Source organism: Zootoca vivipara, chromosome 9, assembly GCF_963506605.1.
Source record: "Zootoca vivipara chromosome 9, rZooViv1.1, whole genome shotgun sequence".
Lineage (NCBI taxonomy): Eukaryota > Metazoa > Chordata > Lepidosauria > Squamata > Lacertidae > Zootoca > Zootoca vivipara.
The window spans coordinates 41,561,520-41,582,633 of record NC_083284.1 but is presented as its reverse complement, the minus strand read 5'-3'; the positions used below and the strand labels follow the sequence as shown (position 1 = coordinate 41,582,633).

Below are 21,114 nucleotides of genomic sequence, written 5' to 3'. Positions count from 1 at the left end.
GTACAACCTGTTCTGTAATCAGCTAAAGAACTTGGGGTCTGTTTGTTTTTTTCTGATTTAGTCCTATAAATGTCAATGGAGCTAAACAGGCTGCACTCCGAGTACTTCAAGTTAACTAGGTAGTATAGATCATACTGAGTGTCTTTTAATTTACCATTGATCAAACTAAGGCCTCCACGTTTCATTTCAGGTATCAGCCTTTTAATCTTCTCTGATGGTCAGAAGTACATAATAGGCATCTTATAGAGGACTTCATTTGATGAAGTGCCAAAACGAAAAGGTCTTGCTTTGAGAAATGATGGAAGCAAGGCATTCTACCTAAAGCCTTCAGTCTACAGATTCACTTTCCACTCCAGCTCAAAAGCATTTCAATCTGCCCAGCTCCAGGTGAGTAACAGAGCAATTCTAATCCCAGCCAGCTAGAAGTGGGAAGCGACAGAGTGCTGCAGCCACTGCTGCATCTGCAGCCCCATCACTCACAGCACAGAGCAGGTAAAACCCTCCTCCACACCAGCCTGGATCTGGTGTAATAATTGGACTCAGATTGGGCTCAAGGCAGCAGGTGATGGCAGTGGGGCCAGTTTATAACCAGCAGAGTCTAGGCCAGCTAAGCCCTTCCTGCTCTCTGCCCCTGCCAGAACAGACAAGGGTCTAAAGCCAAGGGTGGGAATTAGCAATACACCCATCCAGGTGTAGGCAAAAGGGTCATACATGGACCCTTTGGATCCAAGATACTGTGAAAATGACAACTGTGCACTAAACACCGAGAGCATTTATTAACCACAATAGAAATGTTATTTTTTAAAAAAATCTGATGAAACTGGATTTTCTGCTCCATGCATCAGCGTTATCAGAATGTTCTTGTTATTGCCGAAGTATGCAAAAAAGAATGCAATTTTATTACCAACGCTGGACCCAGCACAAATAAATTGTGATGATAAATCACGATGGGAGCATTTCATATACGCTTACACTGTTAGGCATTAAAAAATAGAGGGAAGCAAACCTGGTCTACGATGTCGTTGACTTTATCCCGTTCACAGTCGAGAATGACTCGCCTTTCTCTTTTGACCTCCAGATCCCGAAACAATGAGCGGTATGTTTCATCTTTTCTGTCGTTATTAATGTTGCCCACATTTATAGCAGTCACTTGCCATTTCTTTTCAGCTGCAGTGTCCAGTACAGCTTGTAGTGTTGACAGACCTGGCAAGATAGGAAAATGCAATAAAGACTCAACCCCAGATGCATGGCTCTTAGGTGAATTTATTTCTAGGACAACTCAACAACTAGCTCAGCAAACCAGAATCCACCCCCCCCCTTTAAAAAAATAAAATAAAATAAGGAACCAGTGTAACAATGGCCATAACTTTCTTGGATCCCTAGGAATTTCTGTGCAGTGAAGATGTGAGCTCCTATAACAACATCCATTTGTTTGCACTACAGGTTCATTTTGGAAGAGACGTTATCATTTCTAGGAAGAAGAGCTTCTATGCTATCGTGGAGCATCGTCTCTTGAAAAAGGGCCTGTCAGGAGGGGGGGGGGAATACAGCTACACCCGCTGAATCAATAACTAAATGCTACTGAGTTGTTTTTTGGCTTTTGGGTTTGAGAGACAACACATTTAAAGCCTTCTCTTTGAGTTCTGTAAGACTAGCAATAGCTTCTGGAACTTCTAGGAGGCTGGGGAAGACGACTCACCATCATTGCTCCTCCCAGCACTTTCTCTGGGAGGAGAGCGCCAACTGTAAATTGGTTAGAAGATCGCACCCCTTCTGAACTGCATCTATTTTTGTTGATTGATTGATTGATTTTATGTGAACTCTTTTGAATTTTTGATTTTATCCCACTTTACCCATTTTCTCTCTCTTTCCCCCCAACTAAAATCCTCCAAAAGTGTTTGTTGCAAGCCACTGTGAGCACAATTCCATGTGGAAAGACAGCACTAAACTAAAGCTTTGTCTCTTTCTTTTGCTCCTTCTCTCTCACACGTCACCAAGATATGGATATGGGGCAATAAATTGTATTTGTTTATGAGACCATGAGAGCATCAGAAGAGCCTGCTACATCAAGCTCATCAAGTCCTGCATCCTGTTCTCACTGTGGCCAATCAGATGCCTGTAGGAAATCTGCAAGCATTCTTGGAGCACAAGGCCACTCTTCCCTCCTGTGTTTTCCAGCAACTGGCATAGAGAAGCATCGCTGCCTCTGACTGTGGAAGCAGAGCACAGCCAGCGTGACTAGTAGCCATTGATAGCCGTCTCCTTTGTGAATTTGTCTAATCCTCTTTTAAAGCCATCTAGGTTGCTGGCCATCATTGCCTCTTGTGGAAGTGATTTCCACTATTTAACTATGCACTGTGTGAAGAAGTCCTTTCTTTTCTCTTTGCTGGATCTTCCAACATTCACCTTCATTGGATGTCCATGAGCTATGAGCTTTTTCTCTCTTCGCCTTCTCTGTGTCATGCACCATTTTATGAACTTCTCTTCTTCTTCTAACTAAAAAGTCTCAAATGTTGCAACATTTCCTCATTCAGGTTTTCTTATTTGGAACCTTTTCCAGCTCTACAATATCCTTTTCGAGGTGATGCAACTAGAGCTGTACACAATATTCCAAGGGTGGCCGCAACATAGATTTTTATAACAGTTTTATGATATCAGCACTTTTATTTTCAATTCCTAATGATCCCTATCATTAAATTTGCCTTTTGTTCCAGCTGCTGCACACTGGGTCAACATCTGCATTGAGCTACTCTGACCCCAAGGTTTTGTTTCTAGTCCGTCATTCCCAGGTCCTGATCCAACACTTGCTTTTGCAGACCCTCCAAGTGTCCCTATTTTCCAGGGACGTCTCTGATTTAGAGAAGCCGTCCCAGTTTCTGATTTGATTCTGAAAGGTCCCGCTTTTCCTTAGGACATCCCTATTTTCATTGGATAAATGTTGGAGGGTGTGGTAGGATGTCCTTATTTTCACTGGGGGTATGGAGTTATCTGACCCCCCTGAGCTGTCTAAAGGCAATCCTGTATATGGAAGATTTTTAAAATGTTTACTGTTTTATTATCTTTTTAATATATGTTGGAAGCTGCCCAGAGAGGCTGGGGCAACCCAGTAAGATGTGTGGGGTATAAATAGTAAAATTATCATTATTGTCAGGGGACCTCAGTACAGGGAGCCTCCGCCCACCCTCCACACCAGCACCTCGACCAGTGAGAGCAACAGCAGCGGGTCAGGTGGAAGCAATGAGGAAGTTAGCGGGATGGCGCAGTTGAGGCTCAGCGAGAGCCCTTGCACCGCCCTGACCAACAGGTGGAGGGGAGCAGGCAGCCGCTTCCGTTGCCTGATTTAAGGTGTGCGCCGAAGCGGAAGGTCAGGGGGTGGTGTTTTGGGGTTCCCAAGCTCTTATGCTGGACGTGTAACAGGAGGCGTCCACTCCCGGATTCTGCGAGGGACTGAGAGGTCATGGTTTTTTGCTATCTCTGCACTGTAAATACTATGCACAATAAAACTCTTAAAGACAGAGCAGACTCGGACTTTGTTTCTCAAGAGTAGCCGCAACAACACCCTTACAATTATGGAATGAGGCATCCCTATTTTCACTGGAGAAATATTGGAGGGTATGCTTCTGCAATCAGTTTCTATGTGCATGCAGAGTTGAGTGGCTGCTCAGCCCCACCCTAATCTTCCCCTTGCTCCTTTAAAACTTTTTCTTGTGTGTTCTGTTACACAATCCTTGATTACCTACAATACGTAGAAAAAGAAACTGCCATGGATCAAAATGATGAAAAAACAAAAACCCAGGCTATCCTGCAGTGCAGCTACAGTTTCAGAGAGCAGAATTATTGCAAAGTAACCTTTGAAGAAGCTAGCAAATTGTTCCGCTTGTTAAACACTATAGAAAATGTCAAAAGGGCCACTGTAATCGAACAAGTTAATTACTTCTGGAGTGTGGAGAGGACCCCCTAAGGTTTTTTAAAAATTCCTTGTGTATGATTCCTGCTACTACTGCACATGTCCATGTTGACACGATACTATCCAAAGCGGTGGATTGAGCGAAACAGGGAATGTAATATAATGAGCCTCCTTTTCAATATGTTAAATTTTGAGCTCCTAATTTGGAACAAGGGAAAACACTCCTGAACTTCAAGTGCCCATAATGAGACTGCCTGGTGAGGACAGTAATCTGTCAAAGGGGATGAGGAAATTATGTGAAATGTCAGAGTGATTCTCCCCCCCAAATAATAAATAAATAAATAAATAAACCAGAGGAATCAATTGTATCATGGAATCTCTAAAATCCTACTTTTCCATCAGAGATCCTGACTACTATCCCCAGTTGCTAAAGATAAGAGAAAATGAAGAGGAAGGAATCTATAGAAAAGTAAATGTTCAGTACAAAAACATGACTGACAGTTTAACAGGCAGTTATGGACCTAAGAATGGGCGAAATTTGCAAAAATGGGACCAAAGTTTGCGAATTTGAGCTTTCATGTTTTGACAAGTTTCCAGGTCTCAAGGTTTTGAAATGTTTGTAAAATCCAAACATGGACCACAAATAAAGGTTTAAGTAAATACACTGAAACATTATAGGGATGTGTTCAAGGTGCTTTCTTATGCGCCAAATAGCTTCTCTCCTAAAAATACTATTTTGAGTGGAGAATATATCTGGAATCTGACTAAAATAAACCTTTAACAAAAATTCTATCCCACTTGTTTTTCCAGAGACTCAAGGTATTTAAAAACGAGTAATAAAAACAAAGTAAAACAAATACAATCCCTAAAAAAGACAACCTATTTACACTTACATTAATGAGTTAACAATGTCAACCTAGTTAACAAATTCCAGAAGTATAAAAATAATCATATTTAGACAAAGTCTTTGTTTTTACAAAGCCAGGCTTTGCCAAGCACCTGAATCACTGAAATTCATTTGCCAAGAACCCTTGGTTCATCCCCAAAATTTCAAAAATTATCTCTGCTTGCACCCTATTGCACCTTCTGTGTTTATTCTGCAGGAGTTTATCTTCTTTTTGCTTCTTTTCCTTTGTCTCCTATTAGACAGGTCCATTAAAAGTAATAATTGCCAATTAATATTTTTCAGCTGTCTGGTTCTTAAAATATTTGTGTCTCTTCAGTTCTAATGCCTTTAACAGGTAAATCCAGCATTTCTGCTTTGTCCCAGTTAATGAGATTTATTTTCTTCTAGGAGGCTGAAAACAAGAGACATAAGTTTCTGGCGCTTGTACAAGCCTTTTTAGTGTGACAGCAGGCCGAAATGTGTGTCAAGGGCCCTTTAAAAGTGTCTTATGGCTTGGCAAAGCTCTTTAACGAGGCAATGAAGCATTTTGGGAATTGTAGTTCCCAAAGGTGAGCTTGCAAAATAAACAGGGGCATAAACTTCCTTCCTCCCACAAGGCAGCTGCTTGTGTATGTGAATGGCAGAAAGGGACTATACAAGCAAACTGGTGCAAATAAACCCATAGGCCCCTTAAAAAAACACCAAACCAGAACACCAACTTCGAAGGAGGTGACATGAAGCTGAAAAGTGTGCATGTATGCCCCACTTGACACTTTTCCATTCCCAAACTCCTCTAAGCAGTTTCCCTCACCTATAGCTGTCCATATGTGTGTCTGCAAGAGGGGAAAGCAGCTGTGTTGGTGAGGGAGGGAGCAGACTAAAAATCTTGCAAAAAAAAGTGCTGGGTAAAAATCTCTCTCTCTCTCTTACACACACACACACACACACACACACAGAGAGAGAGAGAGAGAGAGAGAGAGAGAGAGAGAGAGAGAGAGAGAGAGAGAGAGAGAGAGAGAGAGATCTTTCTTTATCCAGCACTTTTTTTGCAATATTTTAGTGTGGGAAAAGACAATTTGAGTTAGACCCAACTTGCACTTGTGCATAATGTATCATTCAGCCCTAAATAAAGACGAAGCTTGTAAAATGGCTTTCAGGGATATTTCAGGGATATTTACAGGAGGAAGGCAGACAATAGAGACTAGTTAAATGTCACTTTGCAGTGTTTCAAGCAATCCTATGAAGAACTTTGCAGGATAAGAACTTTCACTTCCCTATGCCTCAGTTTCCATAGCAGAAAAATAATACATGGGCAACAGAACGAATCCAAGGCATAACTCACTGCTGCCTCTGCAGTGGTTTAATGTCACAATATTGTCAAAAACAATTCCTGTTAAATGGTCTTGTAAGGAGAATGGCTTCATTTCTGCAGAATCATTAGTGGCCTGTGCAATCTATGGGTAGAAGGCTTTCGTAAACACCAAAAGACCCTGAACACTTTCATATGAGAAAGTCAAAAGTTTCTCCAAGAGGATGAACTGTTAATGCTCATGGTATTTTCTCTAAATATATGCTATACTGATAGCAAAGTATTGGAAGACACAGAAGATACCAACAGTGGAAGAATAGCAAATGAAGATGCTGGACTATATGGAACTTGCTGATCTGACCGGAAGACTACGTGACCGGGGGGAGGAGAAGGTAGAAGAGGAATGGAAGAAATTTAGAATTTATTACAAAAAATATTGTAGAATTGAAGTGTGAGGAGAATTTTAAGCAATTGTGAAGTTGCAGGTCAAGAAAATAAGTGAGATATAATTGAAAATAGGTTAGAATGTTATAGCGAGATGTAAAATTAAGAAAAGGATGATGTAATTAGGTCTGGAAAATAAGATATAGAATTTGCCAAGAATGATATGCAATGAACCGCTAGAAGGGGGACCCGGGGAAGTCCCATACTAAAATGAGGGGGGGAAATGGAATGTTTATGTTGTTGTTTTCTTTTCTTTTTCTATTTTTGTATTTTTGAATTATGATGTTATAATTCTGTATAAATATACGGATGTTATTCTTTTTTCTTTTTATAAAATTTAATAAAAATCATTTTTTAAAAAAGAATGGTATAAAAGAAATACAGTAAATAATTCCCTCATTTACTTAGTGCTGTTTAAGACAGGCTACATTTTGGGGCATCACACTGTCAGGGGACCGCCAGGGGTCAGCGGAGAGTCCAGGAAGTGGGGACAGGGCCTCTCCGATGCAGTAGGAGCCCGGGATGGCAGCGCTTCAGAGCAGTCCGTAGGAGGAGGTGCTGACCCTCAGGAAGCAGTGCAGAGCCTTGAGGATGCTGAGAGCGGTAGGTTCCCAGAGGGAAGCATTGGAGTCTCAGGAGGGGGAGGAGACAGCACCAGCCCCCCAGTTGGGCAGTTCCAGTGGGGAGAGTTCGCCACCAGCCCCATCACCCCAATAGCGGAGGGGTGAAAAGACGCGCGCAGAGAGGAGATTCCGAGCGCCCAGTGTGTTCTGTTGGCGAAAGTCACAAAGGGCGGTGCTTCCGGATTCTGATTTGGGATAGTACAGTCATGAGCTTTTTTGTTGCTCTGTCTTGTACATATGTATATAATAAAACTCTGTAAAATCCAGCCACAGAGTTTGGAGCGGATTACTCGTGAGGAACCAACCAGCACCATTACACACACCAGTTGCTGTACATCACATTGCCTTTACATTAATTAGCCATAATTATTCTCCGCCTCCCTGGTCTCACTTTTCATGCTCAACAAGATAGTACTTCTATGTATGCATAATGGAGGACAATGCTTCCTTTCAAGGACAGCTCCTTACCAAGCGCCTTATACAAAGGATCAGGACAAGCAGAGCAGGCTGCTGCTTGAAGGAAATCAGAAATGCTTTTATACATAAGTACTCTTTTCAGTCTGAACTGAACTGACCATAGCTTCAGCAAGTCAGGAACGATCATCAGATCCACACACTCTCTTCAGCCCCCAATGCTTCCAACCTTCCCTGGTACACCAGTCTGGTTAGCTTTTCCCTAAAACCCTAATACTAATAAAACACTAATTAGTATTAAACCCAAACATGAATACATCTGTAAATAGCAGGTAAATTGAAATGCAGATTCTTAATCAGGATCTTAAGCCAAAGCATAGCAAGATGAAAATACATATCCAAACTGGATCTGTATGTGACACTCCCATTCCTTTGCAAACAATGCCTGCCTTCCTCACAAGGCACAGCTTGGTATTTTCCTGTGTAAAGCACATAATAGGAATAAACATGGCCTCTACCCCCAGTCAAGTGCCACGTTCTAGAGATGCAGGTGCTTGGGGCAAAAAGTGAGGGAATGGTTGGATAGGTAAGTTATAACCTGTGAAAGGTACCTACACAAGGAAGAGGTCCACTTGAGATGGACAAGGCTTTTCACCTTGATTCTGCCTACAAACATTGAACAGGGGTATCTGAAAGGGGTATCTGACTCCCCACCTGACACCTCTAGCTGCAATGCAGCAGGAAAGGGGAAGGAGAAACTTTAACAGCAGAATATTGCACACTTTCCCCCCCTTTTTACCTAGGTTCCCCCCCCCGACCTGCCTCCCCCTCCCCAGCCATCTTTTAAAAACATTCTGCTGCCATTAAAAATGCTCTTGGTAGATAGATATGGGAAGTATTGAGAGAGCTGCTTAAGATGGGTATAAATTAGACTTGGGAAAGGAGGGACGGGAAGTTATTAATAAGGGTTAGAAATAAGATGTTTTTTGCTTTCTTTCTTTTTTCTTTCCCACCCTTGTTTTATGCTTTTTGTATTTTCTTCTATTTTCTTTATTTTTCCAGTATTTGGTTTTCTTTTACTGGAGCAATGTATGAACAAAGAATGTTACGTGTATTTGTATGTTGAAATTTTTTCAATAAATATATTATTTAAAAAATAAAAATAAAAATGCTCTTGGAGGGAGGGAGTTGCAGCGAACTTTCTTCATTTATGAAAACACTGTCACAGCTTTCCACAGGGATAACTACAAATAAAATTCAATAAGGTTCTAGCTAGTAATATTCTCCATCTTGGTATAGATCGACGGATGATATGCACCGGGAGCCTACATGACAACTGACCCAGTTTCCCTAGGGAAATTCATACTGTGAAAACCATTACTTTTAAGTGAAAGTCATTTTTTACTCTCAAAGGACTGGTTCTAACATAATATTTTCCTCTGCAGGAGTCCTTTTGAAATGACTTGTAGAGGTGCACCCATTGATTTATTTATTTTTCCAGGAAGAAAGAAAAAAGATGCCTAATCATTGTCTTAGATCCAGATGGCAGTTCAGTCTGCTACTTACCATGCTACAGCAGTCACCTTCTCTCCTTAAGCACCCAAGGCCAGAACTTACAAAACTGTTCTGCTCTGTTATGCTTGGCACTCTCGGGCTCCTACATCATTTCAGTTAGGTTTGTGGTTCAACATTAATTTCCGTAAGTTATCAAGAACACCTTACCTCTGTCACTGTCATAGAGATATGCAAACTTGGTCCACTGGTAATATTCAATCAAGCTCAGAAGTGCTCCCTTGAGGTCTGGCCTCATCTGGATGACAAATGGGTGTGTTCCATCTGTTGGGAAGCTGGGTGTTATGAAGGAGACATGAAGTGTTCCGCAAAATGATGTGATGGTATTTACAGACTTCTTGTCATAAAATCCAAAAATAGCAAAGACTCCTCTTGAAAACTGGGAGCAAACTAGGAGAAACAAGCAAAAAGAAAACATTTTAGAATGTGCGACTGATTTGCATTGTTTTAAACAGAAAAATGTACAATTGCCCCCCACACCTACAAAGAAGACTTTTCAGACAAAACATTGGGAGAATGGTTGTATTTATTAATATTACAAAATCAGATGAACAGCAAGCCAGATATACCAGATCAACCAAATTCAGAATGTAAGGGCAGGTGAGAAGGGACTGGCTGAGACTGATCAGCAATTTTGCCAAGAAACTGAAGCTATTCAAACAAATCCCTGAAAGAAGTTTCCTCTTTGTATCTCCAAATACTTCCATGTTTTCTTCAGCGTTATCCTGAATAATGCCACACATATATGACATCTGTATGATATGTACATGACATCAATAAGGGTGGCAATGATGCTTAGGCAAAATCAAAAAGTTCAGCTCCAGATAACCAAATGTAATTGTTGTCTAAGCAGACATGAAACGGAAAGGCATGCTTTTGTGAAGCTTGCAACTTCATCAAAGACATTAGAAAAACTGAAATTTCAGTTCATATTCCTTACTCTACTTACCCTATACAATCTAATTTGCCCTCGACGGTGAAGTTTGTTTGTTTGTTAGTTTGATGATGATGATTATTATCATCATCTACCTTGAAAAATATTGGACATATTTTGCCCACATTGTTGCTTATTATTGTAGCACACTTCTAATTTAAATGTGTGCTATTCATTTTAAACTATGTTTAGAAGTGGCTTATGAAATGGTTTGATGGGTCTTCCTCCCTGAACTGCCACAGAATGGGAGGGGCGGGAGAGAAACTGACTTCTGTGTAAGGTAGCATGTAGTCTGATCCCAAGGTGCACCCCCCCCTGCTCTTTAGTCATCTTTCCTATAAAGAACACCTGTCTTGAGTCCAAATTAGCTATTCATCCTTAGTGATGCTCGGGAAAGCGTCAAATCTGATTGACCCTAGAGTTTCCATACCATCATTACACCCAGGATATGATCCTTAATTGGCTAGGATCCCTTAAGAAAGAATGGAACAAAGGTTTTTAAATGGCCACTCAAGTAAAAGGAAGAAAATGACTGTGAACAAACATTCACAAAAAGATGAATTTAGGATTTTTCAAGAAGACTTCCCTTCTTGAAATCGCTGCCTTTGAACCAAAAATGTTACCTAGAGAACACATGGCTGATCCATAGCAAACACTTTCTTCCTACTTTCTTTGATCCCACATGACTCTGTTAGGTATTATTTACATGTTCTCTTTTTTATCTTTGCATTGCCTCTTGTGGACTAGCTGATGTTGTGCTATAAAACCTTTAAGCAACTATAACTATTATTTCTATGCACTTACGGAGAAATACTGGTTCACACTAATGCAAAGGACATAAAAACACAAGAGGAGCAGTTTAAGCACTGCACTTTGTGTTCTAATGCTCTGTTTCATTAAACTTTTAATATCAGCATTATAGGACTCAGCAGAAGAAGGTCCTTCTCTATGGCACCTCAGGTCATGGAGCAAGAAGAAGAATCTCCTGGGTGTAAATAGAGTGCTGATCGTTTCATTTTTATTACCATCTCAGACAATAAAAGCCTAAAACAATGCTGATCATTAAAGCCTGGATGAACCATCCCATCTTTTTGGGTCATTCTCTTAAATGACTCTGCAAATGCAGCTTGTTTTCAAGGTGCTAAACAGTCCTTACTTTTATTTACTAAATGGGAAAAAAGTGGACACAATGGTTAAAAAATACTTATGGTTTAAAATCTTGTTGCCACCACATGTTCTGACGACTTTTCATCTCTCAGGTGGAGACACTGTTTGTCTAATCAAACTCAGTGAAGCCCCCTAGAGAATACAGTGACCCCATGTCTCTGTTTTACTCTGTTGGTTGGCCACACCCAACTGTGATGGCATGTGAGGAACCAACACTGAGTATCTAACTGAAAGCATGTCCTATGCACTTAAATGGTGCACACCCCATACATCATCCCCACCAAACTGGTTTACCCCCTCAGTGAGCTACAATTTCTAGCATCCTTAACAAGCTACGGTACCCATTAATCAAAAATATTTTTTTTTGAGAGGGCAGTGGTTCACCGAACAGCTGGTTAGCAAGACTGTTCTATTGTGAATAGATTTTCTAAATAAGCCGGGTCTCTGCTGGGTACTTTGCTTGCTTTTCTCTTAGTTGTATTTTTATTTAAAGGTTTGCTTCCTCACCTGGGCAAGAACCAGTGGTTTAGAAGTAAACCAGGCATCCCCAAACTTTGGCCCTCCAGATGTTTTGGACTACAATTCCCATCTTCCCCAACCACTGGTCCTGTTAGCTAGGGATCATGGGAGTTGTAGGCCAAAACATCTGGAGGGCCGCAGTTTGGGGATGCCTGAAGTAAACTCTTACCCTGTGGATAGCACGATCTAGAATCAATCTAGATTGAAAGCAGCATGTTCTGGATAGAGATAAATGACACTTTTGTGGTACAAATAATAAAGCTTATTGCCACATGCATTTTCCTCACAAAAGAACCAGATAATCATCACAAATATTAGTTTTTATATATGAAGATTGTAGAGGTTTTATATGTGACTTTTCTAAGCAAATTATATCCTGAGCCTTCAGCTTCTGCCAGCCTAGGCACATGCCGTGCTGCTGCTTTAAAACTGGGACTGATCAAGTGTTGAGTTTTCGCTGCCGCAGGGCTTTGTAAACCATGGTTTTCCCAGTGAAACTGTGACAACCAGAGCCTCAGGCAGGGCCTTGCCAAGACATTTTGCTACCTGGGGAGGAACAGCATGGTGTTCCTGCTTCCAGGTCAAGGTACATAACACCCAAGGCCGGTTAAGTTATTTTGGAATTTGAAGCAAAAATATAATAACCCCAAAAACACTTCTGCCTCTCCCAGAAGTAAAAAAAACAAACAAACCCACAATAAAAATAATTGCATAACTAATCATTTGCTCCCCTTTCATGACAACCCATCTCAGCTGTCTGCAGCAACCCTCTCACTTTGCCTAATGGCAGGGCCAGCCCTGAGCTGGTGGTCTCCTTAATTGGTTCTAGATAACCCACAAGAAATAAGAGAAAAATTGGCCAAGTGTTGCCTAGCAACAAATTACAGCTCTTTGCTTTCCTCTCTTTCTTCCCCTCTATTTGCTTCGTTACTTGATGACATTCCATTGATTGGCACCACAAGCTCTATTTAGCACATTATGAAGCATATTATTAATACTTACCAATTTCTCTCAGCATTTCTTGATTTGTGCGTGTGTTTTGCCTAAATAATTATCAGCACCGTAATCACTATACCCTACAGCTAGCCTTCCGAGTTGTGTATCAATTGAGGCTGTCCCTTACAATACAGCTACTGTATCTATTTTATTGTTAATACTGATATGAATAGTCAGAGAAATATCCCTTTATCACATGGGTAGGCAAACTAAGGCCCAGGGCCCAGATCCGGACCAATCGCCTTCTCAATCCAGCCCACAGATGGTCCGGGAATCAACGTGTTTTTACATGAGTAGAATGTGTGCTTTTATTTAAAATGCATCTCTGGGTTATTTGTGGGGCATAGGAATTCGTTCATTTTTCCCCCCTTCAAATTATAGCCCGGCCCCCCACAAGGTCTGAGGGACAGTGGACCGGCCCTCTGCTGAGAAAGTTTGCTGACTCCTCCTTTATCGTATCCGTTATTGGTCTCTCTCACGTTTCGTACAAACCTTTTGTAAATGGACAGCTTTCATTCCATAGCTGCCAAGTTCTCCCTTTTTTAAAGGGAAATTCCCTTATGCTGAATAGGCTTTCTCGTGAGAAAAGGGAAAACTTGGCAGCTATGCTTTCATTCTCATGTGTGACTGCTCATATTCACTCATAGAATAAACTGAGAAATCACTGTGAGGCAATGACCTCTTGTTGATCCATTCTTACTAATATTACATAGAAAGTGAAGGGAACAAACTGTTAGTGATACCTTGGTTTATGAACTTAATCCGTTCTGGAAGTCTTTTCTTAAACCAAAGCATTCTTAAACTAAGGCATGCTTTTCCATAGCAGAGGGGGACTCAATTTACAAATGGAACACACTCAACAGGAAGCGGAAACATGTTCTGCTTTCAAGGCAAAGTTCACAAACCTAAACACCTACTTTCGGGTTTGCAGCATTCTTAATCCAAGTTGTTCATAAACTAAGTTGTTCATAAACTAACCAAGGTACCACTGTATAGGTTCCCTTGAAATTAGTTCAGATAATAGATCTCACTACTAGTATAAATAACAGTGAGTGCATACCTTCACAAAGAAAGAAAAGTGTTGGTTTCAAATAACAGGCTGGATGCCATTTGCTATTAAAACAGGAGACAGGGAGGCAGACAAAACTGGAATCCATTCTAATTTAAAGGAGAACCAATCCAATTCACACTTTCTGAAACAATACACAAATCAAAATACCACCACCCTTCAAAGCTCACACTTCTCTGAATATTGATAATAAAGAAGTCTTATTATCAATATTCAAATGCAAATTTCTGGTTGAATTTGAATCCATCTTAAGTCCATCACAGGAAGTAAATATATAAAGTTTTGAGAACACATTTCAGCCCAATGCAACAATGCTTCCTTTAGAGAACAAGTAATCAAAACGCTAAGGAATATTGACCAATGATCACATCTTTGTTAGGAAAGGCCAAAGATAAAAAGCTGCAAGTTGTACTCAAAATGGAGACAAAGAGAAAGCAGCCAGGAAATGAGACCCAACAACTGAATACCTAATTAGGGATTTTGAGAATGGTTCTTCATTTGCTAAAAAAGCCAAGTTAGAAATGTTACAAAGGGACATCAAAAACAAGCTGCAAACAACAGTGCATGGAGGCGGGGGAAGTAGTTTGGAAAAAATAAAACAGGAAGAAAACACAGCTGTCAGGCTAAATCCTCTATTGGCAACAGCCTTACAGAATGTGGATTAAAGACCAAAGCTAGCAACTGTCTGCAGTGAAAAGTGAGCCACAGAAGAGCCTTCTAGAACCTGACTAATCCTATACTGGCAGAGTAAAAACCCAATAAATGAAAACTAGGGGGAATTATCTACTCTATGCACATTATAGGGTTCCTTCTCTGGTTGTCATATTTCAAAATAGTTTGCATATTTTGCAAAATCGTGTATGTCCGAAAATTCCGGACATATGACAACCCTCCTTCACTCTCGCAACAAGCAACGCAAGGGCCCCCAGTCTCTTTGAGTCTCTCCAATTAGCCAATTTATTTTCCTTCTCTCTCCTTCATAGCAAAATTAAACCCCTCTGAGGCAGAGGCAGAGAAAGGTGCTCCGACACCCGGAGCGATGCCGGCGAGGATAGCCACCTGCCAGGGTGGTGCTAGACACCCATGGCGAGCATCTGGGGGGGGGGGGTACTGGCCGCAGCAAGCGCCCTGGGGTAGCACCGGTGCCAGCGAGCATCCCAGGGGGGCATGGCGGTGTCACACACACACCCCGGGATGATACCCAGGGCAGGCCACAAACCCCGCACCCCCTTTCTCCACCAGTGCTCTGGGCTACATGCAATCATCTACACTGTCCTCTTGACTGTCCTGTTTAATTTTGTTATGTTGCCCCACACACCCTGACACAAGGCCCTTTCCTTCACATAGCATAGCCAAGGTGGTCAAAAATAGGGTTGCCATATTTCAAAAAGTGAAAATCCAGACACAAAAGTTGTGGATATGGGCCAATATGGGTTGTCATATGCCTGGGTTTCCCCAGACATTTTAGCTGTATGGTAGTCCTATCAAAAGTCACATCTTTTGCTCCTCTCTCCCTTGTCTAAAAGGTTGCCCACCACTGCCATATACTAAACAACACATTTCTATGACCAAAAGAAAATCTTTAGTGCAAATAAGGGCACAATTGCCATTCCTAACCTATTGTTTTGCATACTAGTCTTGTACAGAATTGTTTTCAAAGGACACCATAGAAATGGCAAGTTCTGTGCTTCTGTGTTGTATTTCATTTGCCAAATTATTGAAGCTCTGCCACTGTTCAATATGATTCTAATGAGTCATATTATGGTTAGTAATGGCAATTGTGCCTAGAATCCTTATAAGCATAGTTGGTATAGAACAGGCATCCCCAGCCTTCGGCCCTCCAGATGTTGGATTACAATTTCCATCTTCCCTGACCCTGACCACTGGTCCTGTTAGCTAGGGTTCATGGGAGTTGTAGGCCAAAACATCTGGAGGGCCGCAGTTTGGGGATGCCTAGTCTAGAACTTTATTTTAAAATACCCTGCTAAACCTGAGCCTAACAGCCTCCTCCCACTGTCTCTCCACCCTTTTTCTGGAGAAGTCCCATTCTATTCCTATTCTCTGAATGGGCAATTGGATCATGGTTGTTGTCTGCTGAGGATAAAGAAGTTGCGGCTCTTCAACCAACTATAGATTCCAAAATGAGCCAAAGAACTACGGATTTAAATAGTTCCTGGAGCTATCTCCAAGAATGAAGTCAATTCAGAGTCAGGCATGGGGATTTTCTATCCTCATGACTCTGCGGACCTTAAGTAGGAGGGGCTGAATTCAATGGCAGAGCAAAACCGCTGCCTGCAGAAGGTTCCAGGTTTAATTCCTACCACCTCCAGGTAGACCTCTGTCTGAAACTCTAGAGAGATGTTAAAGCTGCCTTAGTCTGAGTAAGATCATTGGTTCGTATATTCCTAAGGCCTCTCACTCAGATGAGAAAATAAGCCAATGTTGGTAATAATCAGTGATATATTTAGAAATACCTAGCCACTGATATATCTCTGTGAGATTGGGATGGTAGCGCAGCATTCTGTACAGTCTATAACAGCTTTTGACAATCTGGTGCCCTCCAGATTGGACTCCATGGTCATGCTGGCTGGAGCTGGTGGAAGTTGTAGAACAAAACATCTGGAGGACACCAGATAACTGAAGAACGATCTATAGCTATATTAGTACTGAATAGTGCTATTAAAGGCTGGTGAGTTTTCAGAATCACGCCCCAGAGAGATAAAAATAAATGCTAATACTCAGTGATGTCAGTCTGATTTCTAACATTCACTGCAGTAATGAGCATAATTACCACGATGCATATTCATGAACAATATACAAAACCACATCATCTGTGGTAAAAATAACAGGCATTATTGAGTTATCAGCTAATCAACTCCAACACAATAAAAGTTTACTCGCAATTTAAATCGGCAAAATCTTCCTAATTAAGACAACTTGATGAACAAGATATTATTGTGATTTAATGGCAGTGCCAATTAAGAGAGGAGGCCATCTAAAAATAAAACCTGTCTTTGAAATTAAAAATGAAAATATATCACTGTACACTAATATGAGCTGAAGGCATAGTGCATGTATGCTTTATTAATTTATTATTCAGTGTTTATTTTAACCATTTGCCATGTAATCTTGAACTTTATACCCTAGTGTGTCTAAATATCTATTTCCTTTATTCTAACAGTTTATTTTACATTTTTGCTCACTGGAGTTAGCAAGTTTCTGGTCGAATCTAATACATTTTGTTTAGCACCACTCACTGCGTGCTCCAGAACTCTGAATGTTCTCCATATCGCACATTTCCTAACTCGGACTGAGAGTAGTTAAGACCAATTGAACAACTGCACGTGTTTGAATGATTCAGCTATATGTTGCATATATACCCAAAGAGACTCAATAAGACCATCTATTGATGCCAGATCAGAGGTTCAAAGCAAGAAACTACATAGAACAGTGGATTATAATTGATGCAGTTTTATAGAAACTTTTTAGAGGGTAGCCACAATAGTCTACTCTGACTTCAATGGCTGGTAGCCATGACTGCTATGTTCTACCTTGCCTGATGGGACACAACATGCCTCTGAATGCCAGTTGCTGAGAATCACAAGTGAACACCACAACACACACGTAACTAGCTGTAAAGTAACATAACATGATACGTAATAAAACTGTAATTTTAATCGTCACATCTAAAAGCAGAGTTCCTGATGGCAACATATCATCTCTTCTATATGTATTGGTATCGTAAAGTCCAAGGATTGTCAAGTCCAAAGATTACAATGCACAGTTTCTGTTGGCAATGCCATTTCATGCTGATATCTTCCTTCTGCACCATCCTACGTCTTAAAAGTGTAACACGCGAAACTACCTTCTGTATAATCCTATGTCTGAAAGTGTGACAAACGGAACTAATTAGTAACAAAAGGCAGCTAATGGTAGAATAGTTCTCAGGATACACCCTTGTTTTGCCCATCGGGCTTCTCCAGCGACAAGGTTTCCAGGAAATTCCAACAGGAGCTGTGCATTGTAATCTTTGGACTTGACAATCCTTGGACTTTACGATACCAATACATATAGAAGAGATGATATGTTGCTTTTTGATATGACAATTAAAATTACAGTTTTATTACATATCATGTTATGTTACTTTACAGCTAGTTACGTGTGTGTTGTGGTATTCAAAAGATGGTTCACATAATGAGACAATAGTGGTGTTTGGAGACTCACAAGTGGGCAAAGTGCTGTTGCACTCAGGTCCTCCTTGTGGGCTTCCCACAGGCATCTGTTTGGCCACTGTCAGAATAGGATGCTGGGCTAGAAGGGCCTTGGGCCTGATCAGGGCTCTGCTTAGGTTTTCATGTTCTAGAAGGAAAAACAGCCTCCTTAAACACAGAATAGTCTTTGATATAAAGAATTCTTGCCATATAAAGAGGAAGAGGACAAATTTCACATCACCTCAAATTATCTAACAAACTGCTGCATGCCAATGGTTGTAACAAAGGACAGGATGCCTATACTGTCCTTTGTTACAACCAGTGTGTAACAACGGCAGTGTGGTGTAGTGGTTAAGAGCGGTAGACTCGTAATCTGGGGAACCGGGTTCGCGTCTCCGCTCCTCCACATGCAGCTGCTGGGTGACCTTGGGCTAGTCACACTTCTTTGAAGTCTCTCAACCCCACTCACCTCACAGAGTGCTTGTTGTGGGGGAGGAAGGGAAAGGAGAATGTTAGCCGCTTTGAGACTCCTTAGGGTAGTGATAAAGTGGGATATCAAATCCAAACTCTTCTTCTTCTTCTTCTTGCTGCCATTCCATCATTCGGCTTCTGGTCTTAGACCAACGTACAGTTTGCAAACCGGGACACTACTTCCGGTTTTGCGGAGTTCGTAAACTGAATAGTTTGCAAACAGGGCTGCTCTTAAACCAAGGTACCACTGTCAGTGACGTAGTAATGCGGGGCAGGCTGGGCGGGAGGCAGCAGGCTGGGCGGGGCTGACCACCTCTGATGGCTGCTGCCACACGACATGGCCGCCGCCATCGAGGAGAAGCCCCAATGCAAGCGAGACTGCCTCACTCCGCAGCTTGCTCATGGGGTTTGCCATGGCGCTGCGTCGTATGCCTCCTGTGTGCGCATGCGCCATGATGCGTGTGTCGGGCATCATGACACATGCGTTGTGATGCGTGCGTCATGGCACGCAACGCATGCGCGCGATGGACACCCCGCCCCCTGGCGGGGTGCCTTCGGGTTTGCCGCCCCAGGCAGCCAGGCTATGCCGCTGACCACTGTACTAGCCTTCTGGAAAGAGAAGAGGTTGAATCAAAAAGTGTTTGCTCTAACAAGGAAAGAGGCTGGATGCTACACTTGCATACTTCACTGCAGATCCTGAACTGACATGGAACTAGATGGCCTTTGTAAGGAATGAAAATGTCACTTTTTCATAAGAGGTCAGAAGAGGCCTCAGACAGTTGCAACACCAGAAGAGAAGGTTGCATCAGCTAGAAAACCATAGGCTCACTTGGAGGCTTATCTTTACTGGCTTGGGATTAGAACACCCGAAAACAGGGTGGCTTGCTGCTAGAATGTGGTTTATCTGGACACCTCAGCAGGCTTCGGCAGGGTAGGAGTCGTGTACGCCTAAGGGGTGGTCGGGATGTGGCTTTATCGCTGGGGTAAATGTGTGAGAGCATAGGAACATGCTTCCTGAGTGATGGTCCCTGAATTCAGAGGGATGGAAGATGTCAACAGGGGTGGAGAGTTCAATATTTTAATTAGGCGGTCATTATAGGCCAGGGGTCCCAAACTAAGGCCCGGGGGCCGGATGCGGCCCAATTGCCTTTTCAATCCGGCCCACGGACGGTCCAGGAATCAGCATGTTTTTACATGAGTAGAATGTGTCCTTTTATTTAAAATGCATCTCTGGGTTATTTGTGGGGCATAGGAATTCGTTCATATTTTTTTTTCAAAATATAGTCCAGCCCCCCACAAGGTCTGAGGGACAGTGGACTGGCCCCCTGATGAAAAAGTTTGGTGATCCCTGTTATAGGCTGTAAACTCTGCATGCCTCCAGCCAATGGGGGACAGGGGAGGGAACTTTTCACTCAGAGGTAGGAGATATATGCCTGTGTTTGTCTGAATTTGGGTGTGCCTGCTTGCGGACACCCATCCTTACAAAAATGTGTAATCAATAATCTCTTTGCTGCTTCTCCAACTTTGCTCAGATTTTATTTTAAGGGTCCCAAGACTCTGAGTCTTGGATAAGTGTTTTATATCCAACAGCCTTCAAGTTCCCTTCCAATTCTATGATTACATGAGTCTCATTGGAAACAAATACATGTCTAGTAATAGATATGTTGCCTGAAGGCCAGAGGAGAAATGGAAAGTGAAAATAATGCTAAGGTTGTGAAATATTTGAAGCCATTTCCGGGTCACTTCAAATCACACCTATTTTTTCTTCTTCATTAATTTTCACTTATGAGGCAGAAGTTGTATGCTGATTGGATCAGCTACCCTAACGCGAGAGTGGAAAGAAATTGTGCTGGTGTTTCAGGAAGTGAAATAGATCAGGAAGGCATACACAAATTCGTTCAGGACTAGTTTCAAGGGAGCTCTCAATTAGGGTAGTAAATGCTTCTGTGCTAAGGGAATCTAAGGTGGATAAGATGCAGGACTGCATTGCTTCTTAAGAGATATTGCTTATAAACCCCCAAAGTAAAAGAAAAAATCATCATGAACAACAGTTTTTCTTAAGCACCACCAGTCCCAAAGGGTGCGCTATTTGAAAAAAAAACCTGAGTAAAACTGACAGGACTGTCACAAAAGTAGCTACTGCATGTATGACACTGGTGATTTGTTTTTACAAACGAGGCTCTCCCTACCAGAAGGATTTGTTCTCATGTTTTATGAGGTTATGATCATTTAAAGGAGATAAGCATCCATTATGATATTGACAAAAGTTATTTGGTAAACAGAATCTTGGCAATGGCAAGCAAATGCTGTAATCTGCAAATATATTTCCCAGCAGGGCCTGCCAGCAAATACAGCCTTTCAGACATTTCTGGATAGCTGTATGAAAATCAGCTTTCCTGAAATCCAAACTGCACATTTCACTATGTCCATCTTTAGCTTTCCATAGGAGCATGAATTCTAGCATTACACCATGATTGTCCCCAAAAGTTCCAATACTCTAACCCAGGGGTGGCCAACTTCCAAGGGACTGTGATCTACTCACAGAGTTAAAAACAGGCAGTGATCTACCCCTTTTGGGGGGGTTCAGGTCGA

The 21,114-nt window shown here is 41.7% G+C and overlaps 1 protein-coding gene across 1 annotated transcript in view; it reads right to left on the bottom strand.

Annotated features, from left to right (window-relative positions):
- Positions 1–21,114, bottom strand: part of GRIA2 (glutamate ionotropic receptor AMPA type subunit 2) — an 86,480-nt gene that overhangs the window by 36,549 nt on the left and 28,817 nt on the right. The window contains exons 3-4 of the mRNA XM_060279132.1: positions 9,306–9,545; positions 1,007–1,203 (exon numbers count right to left, since the gene is read on the bottom strand). Of these exons, the coding sequence (XP_060135115.1) occupies positions 1,007–1,203; positions 9,306–9,545 (437 nt within the window). The remainder of the gene's footprint in view (positions 1–1,006; positions 1,204–9,305; positions 9,546–21,114) is intronic.